The sequence below is a fragment of the Lithobates pipiens genome, unplaced genomic scaffold, assembly GCF_037356315.1.
Source record: "Lithobates pipiens isolate NorthernLeopardFrog02 unplaced genomic scaffold, aLitPip1_a1.2 Scaffold_8, whole genome shotgun sequence".
NCBI lineage: Eukaryota > Metazoa > Chordata > Amphibia > Anura > Ranidae > Lithobates > Lithobates pipiens.
Window position 1 is genome coordinate 456,050,049 of NW_027507903.1, and position 18,762 is coordinate 456,068,810.

General features: G+C 41.5%; 1 protein-coding gene across 1 annotated transcript; it reads left to right on the forward strand.

Annotated features, from left to right (window-relative positions):
- Nucleotides 1-5,002: 5,002 nt before the first annotated feature.
- LOC143960144 (gastrotropin-like) lies at nt 5,003-17,964 on the forward strand. The gene is made up of 4 exons (XM_077468443.1): nt 5,003-5,160; nt 10,673-10,845; nt 14,415-14,504; nt 17,846-17,964. The coding sequence occupies exons 1-4, from the start codon at nt 5,094-5,096 to the stop codon at nt 17,897-17,899; spliced, it is 384 nt and encodes a 127-aa protein (XP_077324569.1). The 5' UTR covers nt 5,003-5,093; the 3' UTR covers nt 17,900-17,964.
- Nucleotides 17,965-18,762: the final 798 nt, after the last annotated feature.

Sequence of the window (18,762 nt, forward strand, 5' to 3'; positions counted from 1 at the left end):
GCACTGCTCTATTCCTGCCTCACAATTGTGCTCCTGTCTTGTCACCATAGGCATGCACAGGGGATGTGCAAGGTGTGCCTATGCACACCCTATCACTCTGTGCAGTGCTGATTCCCCCTACTGCCCAGGCACCCCCCCATGTTACCCTCCCCGTAGTGGTGATGGCTTCCCTCATCTCCTCTCCCCTCGTCTGCTGCAGGGGGATGTTTCAAGATGGAAAGCGGGGGAAAGGCTTAGTCAATATGTCATTTACATTTTCTAAATGAACACACTCACTTACTGGGTCCATTCATAACTGAAGCATAAAAAATGTGTTTATTATGCTTCAGTTTGTGAATGAATGGGAAGCCACTCAGCACAGAGCACTTCCCATTCATTCACTGTCCTGTGCAGATGAGGCTGCAGAGAAAGGCGTGTGTGTTTGAGCTTGCTGTGCACATCTATGGTTGTCACTCATACATGGGATTAACGATATAGACTGCAAGTGGGGGTTTGAAAACACATGAACCAGACATGATCCCCTGCTGTCACCATCAGGGAATGTGACTTGAGAAATACCATGTAGCCACTGCTGGAGAACTGCAAAGAAGCTGCAGAAGATCAGACAGGAGCACTGAGAATAATATGTATTGTATTTGTAAAATACATACCTATTTTTTATACACTGTCAAATGACATGACATTCACTTTGGGTTTACATCTATTTTAAAGGAGACCTGTCAAAAATGCATTCTCTTGAATGTGCTACCGACTTGGCTGCTTTAACTTTAACGCCTATAATGCTGCGTACACACGGACGGACTGTATGGCGTACTTAGTCCGTTGAAACACATTTCAGCGGACAATCCGCTCGTGTGTGGGCTTCAGCGGGCTTTTTCAGCGTGCAGTCTGGCGTACTAAGTATTTCAGATTTTCCGTAATTCTGTCCGTCATACATTGGTTTCAGCGGACAATACGGTCGTCAGTGTGCTAGTTGGACGGACTAAGAATGGCGCATGCCCAGAAAGGATTTACACGGCGGAAGGGTGCTTTGCTGTGTATTGGACTTCCTATTTCTAGTCCCGTCGTACGTGCTGTACACGTCATCGCGCAAGCTTTCGAGGGACTGTATGGGTATCCGTGTGTGGTCAAGTCCGTTCAGTGGAAAGTATGACGGACTGTCCGTCGGATTGTATGACGGACTAAGTACGCCATACAATCCGCTCGTGTGTACGCGGCATAAGTCAGAGATAGCCAGGCAACTACAATTTATAATAGGAGGTCCACTATGATGGTTTTCTTACTTCTACCATGATAAGTTTCCATTAAGGTACATCTTCTTATTAGCTGTACAAGATAATGCTAGATGTGCTAATAATGTGCAAAGTATCGCAGAGCATCGCTGCAGCCATAACACAACCACCCATTCCTGGACAAATGACAATCTAGATTTTTTCTATTAAGGTTATCTAAACCCAAGAACTTATTCATGCTAGTGCTTTGGTATTTAGATAGATAGGTAGGTAGATAGATAGATAGATAGATAGAGATAAATCGGTAGATAGATAGATAGATAGATAGATAGATAGATAGATAGATAGAGATAAATTGGTAGATAGATAGATAGATAGATATAGGTAGATAGATATAGGTTGGTAGATAGATAGATAGAGAGATAGATAGATAGATAGGTAGGTAGGTAGATGGATAGATAGATAGATATAGATAGGTAGGTAGATAGGTAGGTAGATGGATGGATAGATAGATAGATAGATAGATAGATAGATAGATAGATAGAATGAATCAGACTTTTGGCTGCCCTCTTCCTCTATGATTCACCCTCTCTTCGCTTCTTATGTCTGACATTTATTACAGGCAGTAAAAGATCAGACGTCTAGGGTTATGCAAGTCAGCCTTCCCCTTTGCTTGATAAGATTTAAAGATTAATAGGAGAAGAACTCTGAGCCTGCTGCTGAGTTAAGTATGATGTGTAATGTCCAACCTATAATGTGTCTGCACATTAGACACAGGGGATTCCCAGCTTCACAAATGGTAAAAGCCTTTGTTTTAACTCAAAGGCACACAAAGAAATCAGTGATACTGGCGCTTGAAGTACGGTAAATGGAAAGCTCATTGCTGCTCATCTCCTGCATCCTTTTTGCACTTCAGCAATGGTTTACATGACATTTCTTAGGGCAGGTTTCCTGATGGTTAAAACGGTGGTACTTTGGGGGTGGCAGCGGTGGTACTTTGGGGGGTGGCAGCAGTGGTGTACTGGGGGGGTGGCAGGCAGCGTGGTACTTGGGGGGGTGGCAGCAGTGGTGGTGTCATCCTCTCCCACCACCACCTTTGCCTCTTAGTGATCCCACCCCCCACCACCACTGATCTCATCCCTACCGTATGCCCCCCATCACCTCTATTGTAGAAGTGATGGTGGGTGGGTAGGGATGGGATCAGTAAGAAGCAGAGGTGGTGGAGGATTTGGGATGGATTGATTGCACTGCAATTCGAATTGTCAGATAGTCACTTACTTGAATGCCTCCAGGGATGCCTTTCCTCATGGGGAGAGAGAGAGAGACCCCCTTCACTCGATTGGTGTCAGCTGGTCAGCTGACTTCATTTTTCAGTGTCCGCCCCACCTCCCTACATTCTCTCTCTCTGGATAGGCGGGAAGAATGGGGCGGTCCAGACAGTCTCTCTGAGTCTCAGCCTCTTCTCAGCTCAGCGGGCGAAAGCCCCCTTCCCCGCGGCAGAACGAACGGCCAGGCAGCGCGGCCACGCCGGGCCTCCCGGGCGGCAGATGTAATTGAGGTAACTCTGCCCAAGTAATGGGAACTGAGTTACCATGAGGGGAAGAGTAATCAGTTAGATTACGCATTACCCTCCAAAGTAACTGTGTTATGTAACGCCGCTATTTTAACTGAGTTACTTACCGTACATCACTGCTGGTTGTAACCAAGGCGATCAACTTGAGTACATTCAGCTTGCTAATAGAAGGTTCGAATCTCGGATGGTTACTTCTGAACTGGCTGAGATTCGAACCATCTATGGCTGGCTTAAGAGGCACAAAAATCAGATCCAGGATTCCAAAGGGCCTGCATTACAGTAAACATTTATGTTACACACTACATTTCATACAATATACAATCTAGTGCAGATTCTACACTAACCATGTATTGTAAGTGTATGGTCAATATAGATCTATAGCATAACTCCTGTAGTACAGTGGAACTTTATACCAGAAAATACTTCCTGTCAAAGCCTGTGTGGCAGGATGACAATGCATTATTACAACAGACAGGGACAGAAGGTTGTCACCCTATAACAAAAATTATTTAAACAAGAATCTTCTTGAATGAATCACCAGGTATATCAATAAAAGCTGCAGATCTTATGGATCTCAATGTTGCAAGCATGTCCCTCTCCTCCAGACCAATCATAACATAGCTCCACACCTCATTTTTTGAATGATCAGGAGGATAGGTAGGTGGACACACCACCTCATCTCTGGGGTCTATGAGACTAGCAGTGCTTACATTTGATGGGACAAGTACAGAGGGAGCAGTACTTACCTTGGAATGTGAAAGAGTAGATTAGGCTCTTGTAGAAGAATTTGTGCATGACAGGGGGTTGAGAATGAGGCAATGGAATGTAGAATGCAAGCAATATTCCTTCCAACATGATGGTGCCATCCTTTAAAAAGCACTCTCCCTTTCTCGATCTTCCATAATGTTACAATTGTATTGATTTACTAAAACTGGAGAGTGCAAAATCTGGTGCAGCTGTGCATGGTAGCCAATCAGCTTCTAACTTCAGCTTGTTCAATTAAACTTTGACGAAAAAGCTGGAAGCTGATTGGTTTCTTTGCAGAGCTGCGCACGATTTCGCACTGTCCAGTTTTACTAAATCAACCCCACTGTCTTTAATGAAATAACAATTAAAGGCCAATGACAGCAAAACCTTTATTTATGGTTTTGGAGAAAAATAAAAACTTTCATCAGAATTTATTTGCTGCCTGTGACCCCTTTGGGGATAATTCTTGTTGCCCCCTGACGCAGTTAAAAGAAATGAGAGGAACAGGTGTCATGGCTAAAGGAAGACATATACGAATAGAAACCAAGAGGGGGTTCTAACCCTTTCCTCCTTTACAGAAAAAACACTTATTGTTGTAGTCTCTGTCCCCACTGGAGAGATTTCCCATCACTTCCTGTTGATGTGATGTGAAGACAGGAAGTAAAAGGAAATTGTCATAGTAAGGAACATAGCAGTAAATGAACTGACAGATTTTCTAAACCTTATTCCTCACCCCCCCCCCCCGCCCACACATGCACATTTTGTAAGCTATAAAATGTTGTGGGGCTTTAAAAATGTTTTAGGCAGCTTATAGATGAGCCTGTTTTTTTTCTGCTCAACCCACGGGTGAAACAAAAAAACTGACCAGATTCCCCCACCCATACACTCAATGTGGCTGGGGGAAGCCTCCCCACTGAGATATTGTAACTTAACTTTTAGAAATACAAGTAAAAAGTAAAAACTTGGCTGTGGCAGTGAAATTTGGGTGTCGTGTCAGTACATTTCAATCTGGTCAGTTGGCAACACTGGCTAACAGACTACTACTGCTAATTCACTCATTTATGTGATAATAATAATAATAATAACAACCAGATTCCCCCACCCATACACTCAATGTGGCTGGGGAAACCCTCCCCACTGAGATATTGTAACTTAACTTTTGGAAATGCCAGTAAAAAGTAAAAATTTGGCTGTGGCAGTAAAATTTGTCAGTACATTTCAATCTAGTCAGTTGGCAACCCTGGCTAACAGACTACTACTGCTAATTCACTCATTTATGTGATAATAAATTGCAACAAGGAAAAAAAAAAATCCGCACTTTATTTTATTGCTTTACAGCTAGCTCAACTTGGTTTTACCTGCAGGTCAAAAACACCGGCTTATCACAAGATGCTAGAGATATAAGCAGATCTTAATAAGATAAACTGCAGGGAGGTGCCACAAAGCGTAGGGTATAAAAATGGAAGCCAGTAGTCTATTTGTACTTCCTCCTGAAGCATTTTCTAGGCTCCCTGCTCCCTCCCTACAACAGCAACATCACCATGGCCTTTACTGGAAAATATGAGGTGGAATCCCAGGAGAACTATGACAGTTTCATGACACTTATTGGTGCGTATTTCAATTTCCTGATTTTTTTTCTAAGTCTATTAAGGCCAAAACATACTGCTTGTATTTTAAAGGAACCCTGTAATTTAAAAGTAAAATTAGGCTACAAGTTCCCCTGCAAATTTATTTATTTTTTATAATTCTGCAATTCTTCCTGATGGCTCATGTTTTGATGGCCTCAAAAGAAACGATTGCTAAAGTAAGGATTTCTAGTTCACTCTCATTAGCTGAAGATAAAGCCAGACTCGACTGGGCATTTTCAAATCAAAAAACTTACAGCTAAAATCCATGCTTAGGCTATAAAAAAAATTATTGGAAATCATAGGTCACTTATTATTTGCCATCTAATTTTGATCCATTTTTTAGACCCCTTTTTTTGGGAGGCATTTGATCCCATTTATGAGGATCTCCTACATGATTTTTCCCCTTCCTTGGCCCTGCTTTACTAATCACTTTGTTCCAGCAGTGGACTGACCATTCGGGCACTCGGGCATTGCCTGAGGGCCCCATGCCACCAAGGAGCCCCATCAGGGTTGCAATCCTCAATAAAACTAGGGAAAGTATGTAAAAAAAAATTTTTTTTAAATCCCAAGATTATAGATGCCCCGCTTCTCCAGTACCTTTTCAGTGTATGTGTATTCTGTGTGTGTATATTGTGTGTCTGTGTGTGTATACTGTATGTGTGTGTGTATATATTGTGTGGCCCCATAATCTATTGCCTGGGGGCCCCATAATCTCCTATTGCCCGAGGGCCCCATAATCTTCTCCTATTGCCCTGGGGGCCCCATGAGTTGTCAGTCCGCCCCTGCTTCGTTCTTTCACTTTCTGATAGTTGCTATCTTATTACCTTCTAGCATTTAACAGAACCACCTAATGGTGATATCTTATGTACAGCACTGTTCTGTTGCATTGCTTTCATCATGGATGCTATTGGTGAAATATTACCGCCCTTTGTAAACCCTTCAATTTACCGTTGTAATTCTTGAAAACTATTATTATATTAATATATTGAAGGATTAAAAAAATTTGCAGTACTTTTTAGTCCCATGGGTGGTTGTGGTTCAAACCACTCCCCTCCCCCCTCCTCCGGCTACTATGTCATTACTGAGTCCTAAAGTGACATAGCAGCCAGTGGGTAAAACCACGGTGAGCAGTGGAGGTGGTGGCATCTGACGTGCCCACCCAAAAGTCAGATACGAGCGGTGGTCATAGCTCTGTGATAGAGTCAATGGGGTTGATTTACTAAAGGCAAATTGAATTTTCCACTTTGCAAAGTGCAGTTGCACGCTGCAAAAGCAGTTGCTCCAGAGCTTAGTAAATGAGGTAAATCTTCACTTTGCAAAGAATACCCAATCATGTGCAAGGAAAATAAAAAAACAACATTTTTGCTTGCACATGATTGGATGATGGAAGTCAGCAGAGCTTCTGCTCATTTACTAAGCTCTGAAGTAAATTATCACGCAGAGTGAAACTGCACTTTGCATAGTGCAGTCTATTTACCTTTAGTAAATAAACCCCACTGTCCCACTGCTGAGTATTACTCATCTGCTTTTACAGGGTACCCTAGTTAATTTTTTTCCATACAGTGACAGGGCCATTTTAAGAATGGTTCAAGTGTGTGCAAATATAGGGGGTTATTTACGAAAGGCAAATCCACTTTGCACTACAAGTGCAAACTACAAGTGCAAAGTGCACTTGAAATTGCACTGCAAGTGCACTTGATAGTGCAGTCACCGTAAATCTGAGGGGTAGATCTGAAATGAGGGGAAGCTCTGCTGATGTTATCATCCAATCATGTGCAAGCTAAAATGCTGTTTTTTATTTTCCTTGCATGTCCCCCTCGGATACACAGCGACTGCACTTCCAAGTGCACTTCAGTGTTATTTCACTTTGCACTTATAGTTTGCACTTGTAGCGCAAAATGAATTTGCCGTTAGCAAATAATCCCCAGTGTGTTGTGCTTTTCTAAAATGTAAAGAGAACCTGTAACTGGGCTTATGTAAGCCTTATCTGAATACTAAATTGTTATAGCAATGCAGGCTTAGGTCTCTTGCACATTGGCATCTGAGCTAGGTCAATATAAATTCCGGTGTGTTTCCCCTCTCCGGGAAGTCTTGGTGCTGCATTCAATGGACATGAATGAATACGCCACTGTTTTGAGGCACACACTGGTGCTTCCATAAGCATAGGTAGAGCATATGGGCACATGCATAAAATGGCCTCTGGCACACAGGTATCTGATCTTGTGCAGTGTAAATTACAATGTACTTTTCCAGCTTGGAAAGTACAGGTGCTGCATACAACCCCCCCATAAACATAAATGGCTATGAAAGGCTGTACTTGGGTATACGCTGGTCCTTTTGAAAATGTTCTATTTTTTGCATACACCAACATGCTATACTTGTGTTTATGCAAGCACCAGCCTATACTCAAGCACAGCAATACTGTCATTAATGTCTATGGGCGGCTGTACACAGTATCTGGAATTCCAAGGCTGGGGAAGTGGGCCAGAATTTACTTTGTACAGGCTCAGACGCCCTTGTGCAAGAAAAGATTTGTACCCTCCCTTACACAACTTTGCTTACATTGTCTGAGACTGACTCTTGAGTCTTGGAGTTAAAGTATAACTAAAGGCATAACTTTTTTTTTGTTTTGGATAGAGTATAGAAGAAATAGAACAGTTGTCAAGTTTTCTTTGCTGTCTGTGTCCCCAATTGAGGTAAACCCACCCAGTCTGTTTTTCCTGGTGACCACCTCTACTGATAGTGAAATGAAAAGAAAATCTCACATAATCCCACATTTTGAGTTGTCACTATAACAGAAATAGAGGGAAATCTGGTTTGGTGACCCTAGTGACCATCAAGGATTTCCATCACTTTAGATGGATTTGGTCACTTCCTGATATGACTATGGAATTAGAAGCGAAGGAAAATAGGCCCAATTGGGCACAGATAGAATTGAGGAAACTGACAGGGGTTATAACCCTCTTCTACTCTAGCCAAAATTGAAAAAATTTTGCTTTAGTTCTACTTTAAGGGGTATGAGAATCTCAGAATTCTGACAGAAGCTGCTGATGACGTCTCCTAGGTTCTGAAAGTTTATAACAATATCCAAAAAATCCAAATCAACTGCATATCTAGAAACTGAAGTATAGTCTGTGAGGTCAGGGTGTTGACTGGGCAGCAACTGACCATAAACCTACACAACTTGATTTTTCAGTAAGCCCAGTAGTGACTGTTTTTCTTTAAAGTACTTTTAAAGGTAATAGAAAGCATTTTGAATTACATTAAAAACATACTTTTGATATTAAAATTGCCCACTTAAAGGGGAGTTCCACCCGAAAAAAAAATGCTATAAATGTGCACATTTTTTTTTTTACTTACCTTTTTATGCCTGTTGCTATGTGGTCCCTCGAAATCTGCCTCCTTCATCACCTCGGCTGGCGAGGTCACTTCCATCGGCACCTCCACTCGCTACTGCTCCTGGGAGATGTGTGTCATCATTTCCTAGGAGTCAGTGGTCTGCGCCGAGGGCTAGGTTGCCATAACAATGGGGTTGGCACTTCGGACGCCGCTGCCCATTGTTTTGGCAACCTTTATACTTTGCAGCGCTGCTACGGCGCATTACTGCGCATGTGTGAGAGTGGGATGGTGCATGCTGGTCCAGCAGCAGCACCATAACCAGGAAGATAGTTCTTGTGGGCTTCACATGCCCACAAACAAAATGGAACATGCCAGGGATAAAAAAATCAAAGACATTGTTTGATCTAAATCCGCAATTGAGCCGACGTCGATCACTAAACAGTGAGTCATATAAATAATAGCATTTTAAATAATATATTTGTACAAAAAAAAAAAAAAAATTACATAGTTGGAACTCCGCTTTAAATTAAACATTGGAAACATGGAAACTTTTTTCTTTAGGAATCTCCAGGTTCCTATCTGTCATGCTCATCCTGTGGTTTGACTCCTCATGGAGACCTTGACCTAGAACAAGCATGCAGGCAAGGCCTTCCTATTTCTATAGTGGCATTCTTATTCCAAGTCAGTGGCTTACTAAATGGTGAAGCCTTGGGATGAGACTGATAGTGAATTAAGGGATCATGTAGATGGGAGTTGCTTTCTTCGTTTGACAAGCATTTGAAAGGCACGTCAGTTCAGTAAATCCCCACTTACTTTAAGAAAGTAGTGTAGAGGACAGCTCAGAGGCTGCGGTTAAATTGCTTTGCATTGTGTTTCTGTGGATGTGACAAGTCCTGTTGTGGTGCATTTGTATTACAGGCAAAACAGGTAAACCAGCCATTTCTTCATGAATCCTAACAGTGTTGACAATGACAGCTGCCATCATTCCATTGTGACATACATTATTTTTGTCAAAAGTATTGGGGCGCCAGCCTTTACACGCACATGAATTTTAATTGCGTGCGTCCCAGTCTTAGTCCGTAGGGTTCAATACCCTTTGCAGCTATAACAGCTTCAACTCTTCTGGGAAGGCTGTCCACAAGGTCTAGGAGTGTGTTTATGGGAATGTTTGATTATTCTTCCAGAATCGCATTTATGAGGTCAGGCACTGAAGTGGACAAGAAGGCCTGGCTCGCAGTCTCTGTTCTGATTCATCCTAAAGGTGTTCTATCGGGTTGAGGTCCAGACTCTGTGTAGGCCAGTCAAGTTCCTCCACCCAAAACCTGCTCATCCATGTCTTTATGGACCATGCTTTGTGCACTGGTGCACAGTCATGATGGTATAGAAAGAGGCCAACTTCCACGAAGTTGGCATCATGAAATTGTTCAAAATGTCTCGGTATGTTAAGAGTTCCCTTCACTGGAACGAAGGGGCCAAGCCCAACCCCGAAATACAACCCTACACCACAATCCCCCCTCCACCAAATGATTTGAATCAGTGCACAAAGCAAGGTCCAAAAAAAAATATGAATCTATTTTATAGAAAGCACTATATATATATTGCACAGAGAAAGTAAACTACTTAGGCCTGCACACCGTTTACATGATGGGGGAGTTGATGTTTTTTATTATTTTTTAATGATAAAGAAAAGGATTTATATATCAATGATTAGTAAATAGATGAACCAGAACCTAGATTGGCTTAAGCAGCCAAACAAATCTATTTAGATCTCTTATCAGTTTACTCACTGCTTGCACATTTAGCGGAAGGCAATCACTTAAAAAATTTTTTTTTGCAGTCTGGACTTCACCTTTAATTTAGCTTTACTGAATATATACTCTAAATTTAAACTCTGAATATTCTGGAAATGTTCTTATTAGCCCGGTTAAAAAAATAAAATATTGCATAATGAAATTTGCTAATCATCACAGTAAACATATACGATGAGGACAATCATATGCTCAATTATTAGCTTGCATAAAAGTAATAGAGGCTGCTTAATACTCCATTCGTGCTTTGTCATTTTGTTTTTTTTGTTTTTTTTTATTCCCAGTGTTTTTAATGGTTATCTGGAACAATGTAATAAAACATTTACTTTTTTTTTTTTTGTCTAGGCATCCCTGCTGAACAAATTGAGAAAGGAAAAAACTTCAAGTACACTACAGAGGTAGTCCAGAATGGTAACGACTTCACTTGGTCACAAATCTATCCAGGATTCACCCTGACTAACAAATTCACTGTTGGCCAAGAAAGTGAGATGGAGACCCAGGCTGGCAAGAAGTTTAAGGTGCAGAATCCCATTACTCTTCAATATGCTAATTATTGTTGGAGCACACAAAATGTTTGCATGGATAACAGATAAACTTAAAGCTAAACTCCAGACACAAAAACATAAATTTAAATATATTCTTAAAAAATGATTACAATCCACTTTGTGGTCAACAAATGCCTTTGTAAACCCAATTATTACTGTCATGTAAAATTAGAAGTGACATTTTATGAGCTCTATGTAACGTGTGTAGAGAGCCGTGAAGTGGGAGGAGCCTTGCATGCCCCACCCATTATAGGCTGACTGCAGAAAGCTAAAGGAGGGGGCAGATACAAGACCAGTCAACTGGAACATGGAAAGAGAGCAGCAGTGACTGGTCTGAAGCTCCTGTAGTGTTGCTAGGTTTCACATTGGATACTTTTAATATACAAAGCAGGTTGTATTTAACCACTTCACATCCCGCCCATGTACATATGACGTCCGTAGGAGGGATCTCCCATTCTGCACGGGCGTCATATGACGTCCTGGGCTTCCCGGCCATCTGGGCGGAGCACGTTCGCCCCTGCCGTGTCACTCGGGAGCCGATGTGCGAGCTCGGTGGCCGTGATGACCGCCAGGCACCCACAATTGGCCATTACCCGAGCAGGACCGTGGCTCTGTGTGTGTAAACACACAGAGCCACGTCCTGTCAGGTGAGAGGAGACCAATCATGCGTTCCCAGTACAGAGGAACACCGATCAGTCTCCTCCCCTTTTGAGTCCCCTCCTCCTACAGTTAGTGTCACTCCCTAGGTAACACAGTTAACCCCTTCACTGCCAGTGACATTCATGCAGTAATCAATGCATTTGTATAGCACTGATCGCTGTATAAATGTGAATGGTCCCAAAATGGTGTCAAAAGTGTCCGATCTGTCTGCCACAATGTCACAGTCATGATAAAAATCGCAGATCGCCGCCATTACTAGTAAAAAAATAAATAAAAATGCCATAAAACTATGCCCTATTTTGTAGACGCTATAACTTTTGTGCAAACCAATAAATATACGCTTATTTTTTTACCAAAAATATGTAGAACAATATATATCGGCCTAAACAAAGGAATTTTTTTTTTAAATTGGGGTATTTATTATAGCAAAAATTTTAAAATATAGGGGTTTATTTACTAAGGGCAAATCCCCTTTGCGCTACATGTGCACTTGGAGGTGCAGTCGCTGTAGATCTAAGGGGGACATGCAAGAAAAAAAAATGCATTTTAGCTTGCACATGATTGGATGATAAAATCAGCAGAACGTTCCCTCATTTCAGATCTTCCCCTCAGATCTACAGCGACTGCACTTCCAAGTGCACTTTAAGTGTACTTTCAAGTGCACTTGCAGTGCAAAGTGGATTTGCCTTACGTAAATAACCCCCATTGTGTTTTTTTTCAAACTTGTTGCTCTTTTTTTGTTTATAGTGCAAAAAATAAAAACTGCAGAGGTGATCAAATACCACCAAAAGACAGCTCTATTTGTGTAAGAAAATTTTTTAAAAATGTAATTTGGGTACAGTGTAGCACGACCGCACAATTGTCATTCAAAGTGCAACAGCGCTGAAAACTGAAAATTGGCTTGGGCAGGAAAGGGGTGAAAATGCCCTGTATTGAGGTGGTTAAACAATATTTGCTTGTTCTGCAGTTCAGCTTTAAAGTATACAGTATCTCACAAAAGTGAGTACACCCTTACATTTTTGTAAATATTTTATTATATCTTTTCATATGACAACAATGAAGAAATTACACTTTGCTAAAATGTAAAGTAGTGAGTGTACAGCTTGTATAACAGTGTAAACTTGCTGTCCCCTCAAAATAACTCAACACACAGCCATTAATATCTAAACTGCTGGCAACACAAGTGAGTACACCCCTAAGTCAAAATGTCCAAATTGGGCCCAAAGTGTCAATATTTTGTTTGGCCACCATTATTTTCCAGCACTGCCTTAACCCTCTTGGGCATGGAGTTCACCAGAGCTTCACAGGTTGCCACTGGAGTCCTCTTCCATTCCTCCATGACAAAATCACGGAGCTGGTGGATGTTAGAGACCTTGCGCTCCTCCACCTTTGAGGATGCCCCATAGATGCTCAATAGGGTTTAGGTCTGGAGACATGCTTGGCCAGTCCATCACCTTTACCCTCAGCTTCTTTTGCAAGGCAGTGGTCTTCTTGGAGGTGTGTTAGGGGTAGTTATCATGTTGGAATACTGCCCTGTGGCCCAGTCTCCAAAGGGAGGGGATCATGCTCTGCTTCAGAATGTCACAGTACATGTTGGCATTCATGGTTCCCTCAATGAACTGTTGCTCCCCAGTGCTGGCAGTACTCATGCAGCCCCAGACAATGACACTCCCACCACCATGCTTGACTGTAGGCAAGACACACTTGTCTTTGTACTCATCACCTGGTTGCCGCGACACACGCTTGACACCATCTTTATCTTTATCTCTGTGGTCTGATAAGACCAAGTTTATCTTGGTCTTATCAGACCACAGGACATGGTTCCAGTAATCCATGTCCTTAGTCTGCTTGTCTTCAGCAAACTATTTGTTTGCTTTCTTGTGCATCATCTTTAGAAGAGGCTTCCTTCTGGGATGACAGCCATGCAGACCAATTTGATGCAGCGTGCGGCGTATGGTCTGAGCACTGACAGGTTGACCCCCCTTCCCTTCAACCTCTGCAGCAATGCTGGCAGCATTCATACGTCTATTTCTCAACAACAACCTCTGGATATGACGCTGTGCATGTGCACTCAACCTCTTTGGCTGACAATAGTGAGGCCTGTTCTGAGTGGAACCTGTCCTGTTAAACCGCTGTATAGTCTTGGCCACCATGCTGCAGCTCAGTTTCAGGGTCTTGGCAATGTAATTATAGCTTAGGCCATCTTTATGTAGAGCAACAATTCTTTTTTTCAGATCCTCAGAGAGTTCTATGACATGGGGTACCAAGTTGAACTTCCAGTGACCAGTATGAGAGAGTGAGAGCGATAACACCAAATTTAACACACCTGCTCCCCATCCACACCTGAGATCTTTTAACACCAACAAGTCACATGACACCGGGGAGGAAAAATGGTTAATTGGGCCATATTTGGACATTTTCACTTAGGGGTGTACTCACTTTTGTTGCCAGCGGTTTAAACATTAATGGCTGTGTTGAGTTATTTTGAGGGGACAGCAAATTTACACTGTTATACAAGCTGTACACTTACTACTTTACATTGTAGCAAAGTGTCATTTCTTCAGTGTTGTCACATGAAAAGATATAATAAAATATTTACAAATATGTGAGGGGTGTACTCACTTTTGTGAGATACTGTATGTAAACACTAACATTGAACTGCTCATATTTGCTCGCTTTTGATTTGATAAATATTCCATTAAAAGTATTTTCTTATATCTTTTTGATAATTTAAAAAAAAATACCTGTTTATCCTGCCAGAATGAGTCTATGGCTGATCTGTTCCCTGGGCACGCTGCAGTTTTATCTTCTCCCATTTGTTATAGAGGTGAAGGGAGGGTTAGTGCTGTAGTCTTAACCAATTGTAACCAATTCTATTTCAGACAACCGTCCGGCAGGAGGGTGGAAAACTGGTTGTGGATTTTCCTAAATACCATCACACTTCAGAGATTGTTGGAGGAAAATTGGTGGAGGTAAGACAAGACAAGACATGACATCGGGGGTTATTTACTAAAGGCAAATCCACTTTGCAATACAAGTACAAACTACAAGTGCAAAGTGCACTAGAAATTGCACTGAAAGTGCACTTGGAAGTAAGTCTAAGGGGTAGATCTGAAATGAGGGGAAGCTTTGCTGATTTTATTATCCAATCATGTGCAAGCTAAAATTCTGTTTTTTATTTTGCACGTCCCCCTCAGATCTACAGCGACTGCACTTCCAAGTGCACTTTCAGTGCAATTTCAAGTGCACTTTGATCTTGTAGTTTTCACTTGTAGTGCAAAGTGGATATGCCTTTCGTAAATAACCCCCATCATATTATTTTTTTGTTTGTTCTTTTCATTACTGCCTATGTGGAACACAGAGGTTGATTTACTAAAGGCAAATAAGACTGTGCATTTTGAAAAGTGCAGTTGCACGCTGCAAGAGCAGTTGCTCCAGAGCTTAGTAAATCAGCAGAAGCTCTGCTGACTTATATCATCCAATCATGTGCAAGCAAAAATGCTGTTTTTTTTTAATTTTCCTTGCACATGATTGTGCAAGGAATCATGTGCCACCCCCTATTCAGGCCGGGCGCCTGAACAGGGGGTGGCAGCGGCGGCCATGGATAGATTCATGCAATGCATGAAGCTATCCATTGGTCATAGAGGGGGTGGCTGGAGAGAGGGGGTGGCACCCCGTGCGCCCCCCTTATGTACGCACCGCCACTGATGCATAGAATGCATTAAGATAAAAAACCTTCTGCCTTTACAACCCCTTTAAGTCTTGTTTCAAAGATAATTCACTGCTTTTTATGCCCCAAGCCTGGCTACAGGATCATTTAACGTTAGAACTAAAGGCAGAACATTTTTTTCATTTTGAATAGAGCAAGAGGTGTTTACAACCCCTGTCATTTTTAATTAGTTAATTAAAGACCACAAAGAAAAGTATTTGCTAGATAACTATATTTTAGCCAACAATCAGCATAAATTCAATAAAGACCAAACTTGTCAAACAAATGCACTGTTTAATTGGGCAACTACGTGGTAGATGAGGTTTAACCTTTTCGGTGCCAGAGACGTTTTTGCATGTATTGCACACATGTCTAAAAAATTATTTTCGGCCTGAAGATTATACAAAACCCCCAAACATTATATATTTTCTGAAAGGAGACACCCTAGAGAATTAAATAGTGGTAGTTCAAATTTTTTATTGTCATTTGTTATTGCAGCAAAGTAAAAAACACACTAAAGTGAATTTTAGGGCAAACAAACCCAATAAACTACCCATTTTTTTGGTAAAATATAAAAGATGAGGTTGCACAGAGTAAACAGATACCCAACATTTCCAACCTTAAATTTGTGTGCGCCTGTGAAATGCTTCAAAAGCCCGCTATAGGTATCAGTTTAGCTTTACAGAGGAGGTCTTGTGTTAGAATTATTGCTCTCCCTCTGTCTCTCCGGCGTGTGCGGCAGTATGTAATATGTGTATTGCAATCAACATATTTTGCACATAAGTGCCCCCAATGCTTGCAGTTACGTTCTTATGTGCGTATATGTGGGGGTGGGGGGCCTCAAAAAAAAATTTCAGGGGGTTTTATGTGCTTGGGTGTAACTTTATTTTTTTGCAAAACATTTTATTTTTTATTTTTATTTACATAGGGGACAAAAAGTCCCCCTATCATACATTCTAGGAGAACAGCTGGGGAGTCAATGGTGGAGAAGGATCTGGGTGTTCTGGTGGAGAACACTTAAATATAGCATGCAATTGCAATCCAAGCTGCAGTTTCCAAAGCAAGCAAAATACTTTCTTGTATTAAAAGAGATATAGACTCCAGAAAGAAAGACATACTGGAATATGCAGTTCAGTTTTAGGCACCAGTTCACAAAAAGGATATCAGAGAACTGTGATCGAGGGAATATCCAATTGCCTCCTGGGGGATCAGGAAGAATTTTCCTTTTTTTGCTTCGGCAAATTGGATCAATTTTTCTTAGTTTTTTCTTAATTGGTTGACTTTTTTCATCCTGACTAACTATGCAACTAATAAAATAAATAAATAAACCAAAAGAACCCCAGCCCTCACACACACATACACACACACACACACACACACACACACACACACACACACACACACACACACATGCACAATTATGATGCACGTTTTTACATAAACAGTGAACAGGTAACACATATCTGGTATTGCTGTGCATGCCAGGATAAGAGGAATAATTCTAGAGACAATGTTTAGGTTAAAGTCTAATGCCCCGTACACACGATCTGATTTTCCGACAACAAAACTGTGGATTTTTTTCCGAAGGATGTTGGCTCAAACTTGTCTTGCATACACACGGTCACACAAATGTTGGCCAACAATTCCGAATGTGAGAAAGCGGTGACGTACAACATGACGTATGATGAGCCGAGAAAAAAAGTTCAATAGCCAGTGCGGCTCCTTCTGCTTGATTCAGAACATGCGTGAACTTTTGTGCAACGGACTTGTGTACACACGATTTGACTTTCCGACAACAAGTTTTGTTGGCAGAAAATTTGAGAATCTGCTATCAAATATTTGTTGGTGGAAATCCCGACAGCAAATGTTCGGTGGAGCATACACATGGTCGGACTTTCCGACAACAAGCTCACATCAAACATTTCCCATCAGAAATCCGACCGTGTGCTTTAGATTGTAGGCTCTAACTAGCAGGACTCTCAGATCCCTACTGTATTAAACTGTATTGTAATTGTTATGTCTGCCTTATGTTGTAAATCGCTGCGTAAACTGTCAGCACTATTTAAATCTTGTATATTAATATAAATAATATCAAAGTGGTTGTAAAAGTAAAATTTCTTCCTAAAAAAAAAACAAGGGGTTAAAAAAGAACCAGGCTGTGTGATTCCATAGACACACATGGCTTTGTCAGACCCCCTGTTCTCTCCTCACAGGACTTGACTGACAGCAGCAGGAGCCAATAGTTCTTGCTTCTCTCAATGTGTCCTGTGAGAAAAGGGAGAGAAAGCTGCAGCCGGGCACAGCACTGGATCGAGAGAAGACTCAATAGCTGGACATTTTTTTACCTTAATGCAGGGAATGCTCTACATTGAAGTTTATTGTAATTAAACTGGGTTTCCAAATAACATTTTATTAAAAATAGTATGCTAGTTTAAATTAAAAGAATAGCAATGTTTACTGTATGTTGTGCCTTTAAATTAAGAGTTGAAAATGAATTATTCATATTCTGAGTTATCCCTTTAGTAAATCAGCCCCATGGGACCCTTGGAAAGCACGTATGTACTTGGTATTCATGCCTTACGCTTCTTCCCTTATATCTTGCAGACCTCAGCAGCTGGAGGAATCACATTTGTACGGACCAGCAAGAAGGTGGCATAAAGCAGCAAGCCCAGGATGGATGCCAAAGCAATTTTTTTAGAAACAAATAAACTTCAATTTCCTAATTATCGACTCATGCTTTTCTTTTGAAAGGAATAATCCATGAGGACCCCTTCACATTTGTCTGTTTGTTCATGCCATGAATCTAATAATGGCAGTCATAAAGTGGTTAAAGTTGAGTTGCCGTACACACTTGTGCAAAGGGCAAACTTTTCTTGCACAGGATGCATAGGTGTTCCACGTATCGTCGTGCACACAGTCCCATTGATGTCTATTGGAACACAGCAGCTGAACTGGCACAGCCACTGGTCCCAGTTTGACAGCTGTGTGGGTGTGTGCCCCCATACATAGACAGCAGGTACATGCACAGATGTCAAATTGAGAGCAATAGCTGTGTTCATGCTGCCACTGCATCCTAATAGACATCAATGGGACTGTCTACATGGAGATGCATGGAACATCTGTGCTTCCTTGTGTGGGTAAACATGCCCCTTATATGGGACATGCTTTGATTCGCCCTTTGTGAATGAGGCATAAAGCCCCTTTCCCCCTTGCAAATAGGGCTGTTAGCAATTATATGCAGGAAACCCAGCAGGGTTTCCCAGAGATTAGCTGCCAATGGAAGCCCCATTGGAAGCAATGGGAGGTGGACAGCTCTCATAGCTATTCATGGCTGCTTGTTTGCAGTTGCTCACGGAGTGATTACCTGTGAATGATTGGCTCTGGACACAAACAGGTAATTGCTGATGCTGGGTCTCTTGCATGGAATAGCTAACAGCACCATTTACAAATGTGCACCTGTGTTAATGAGTCCTTAATTCCTTAATGAAACATTTCTTGAGAGTTTCAGAACAGGTACTCTT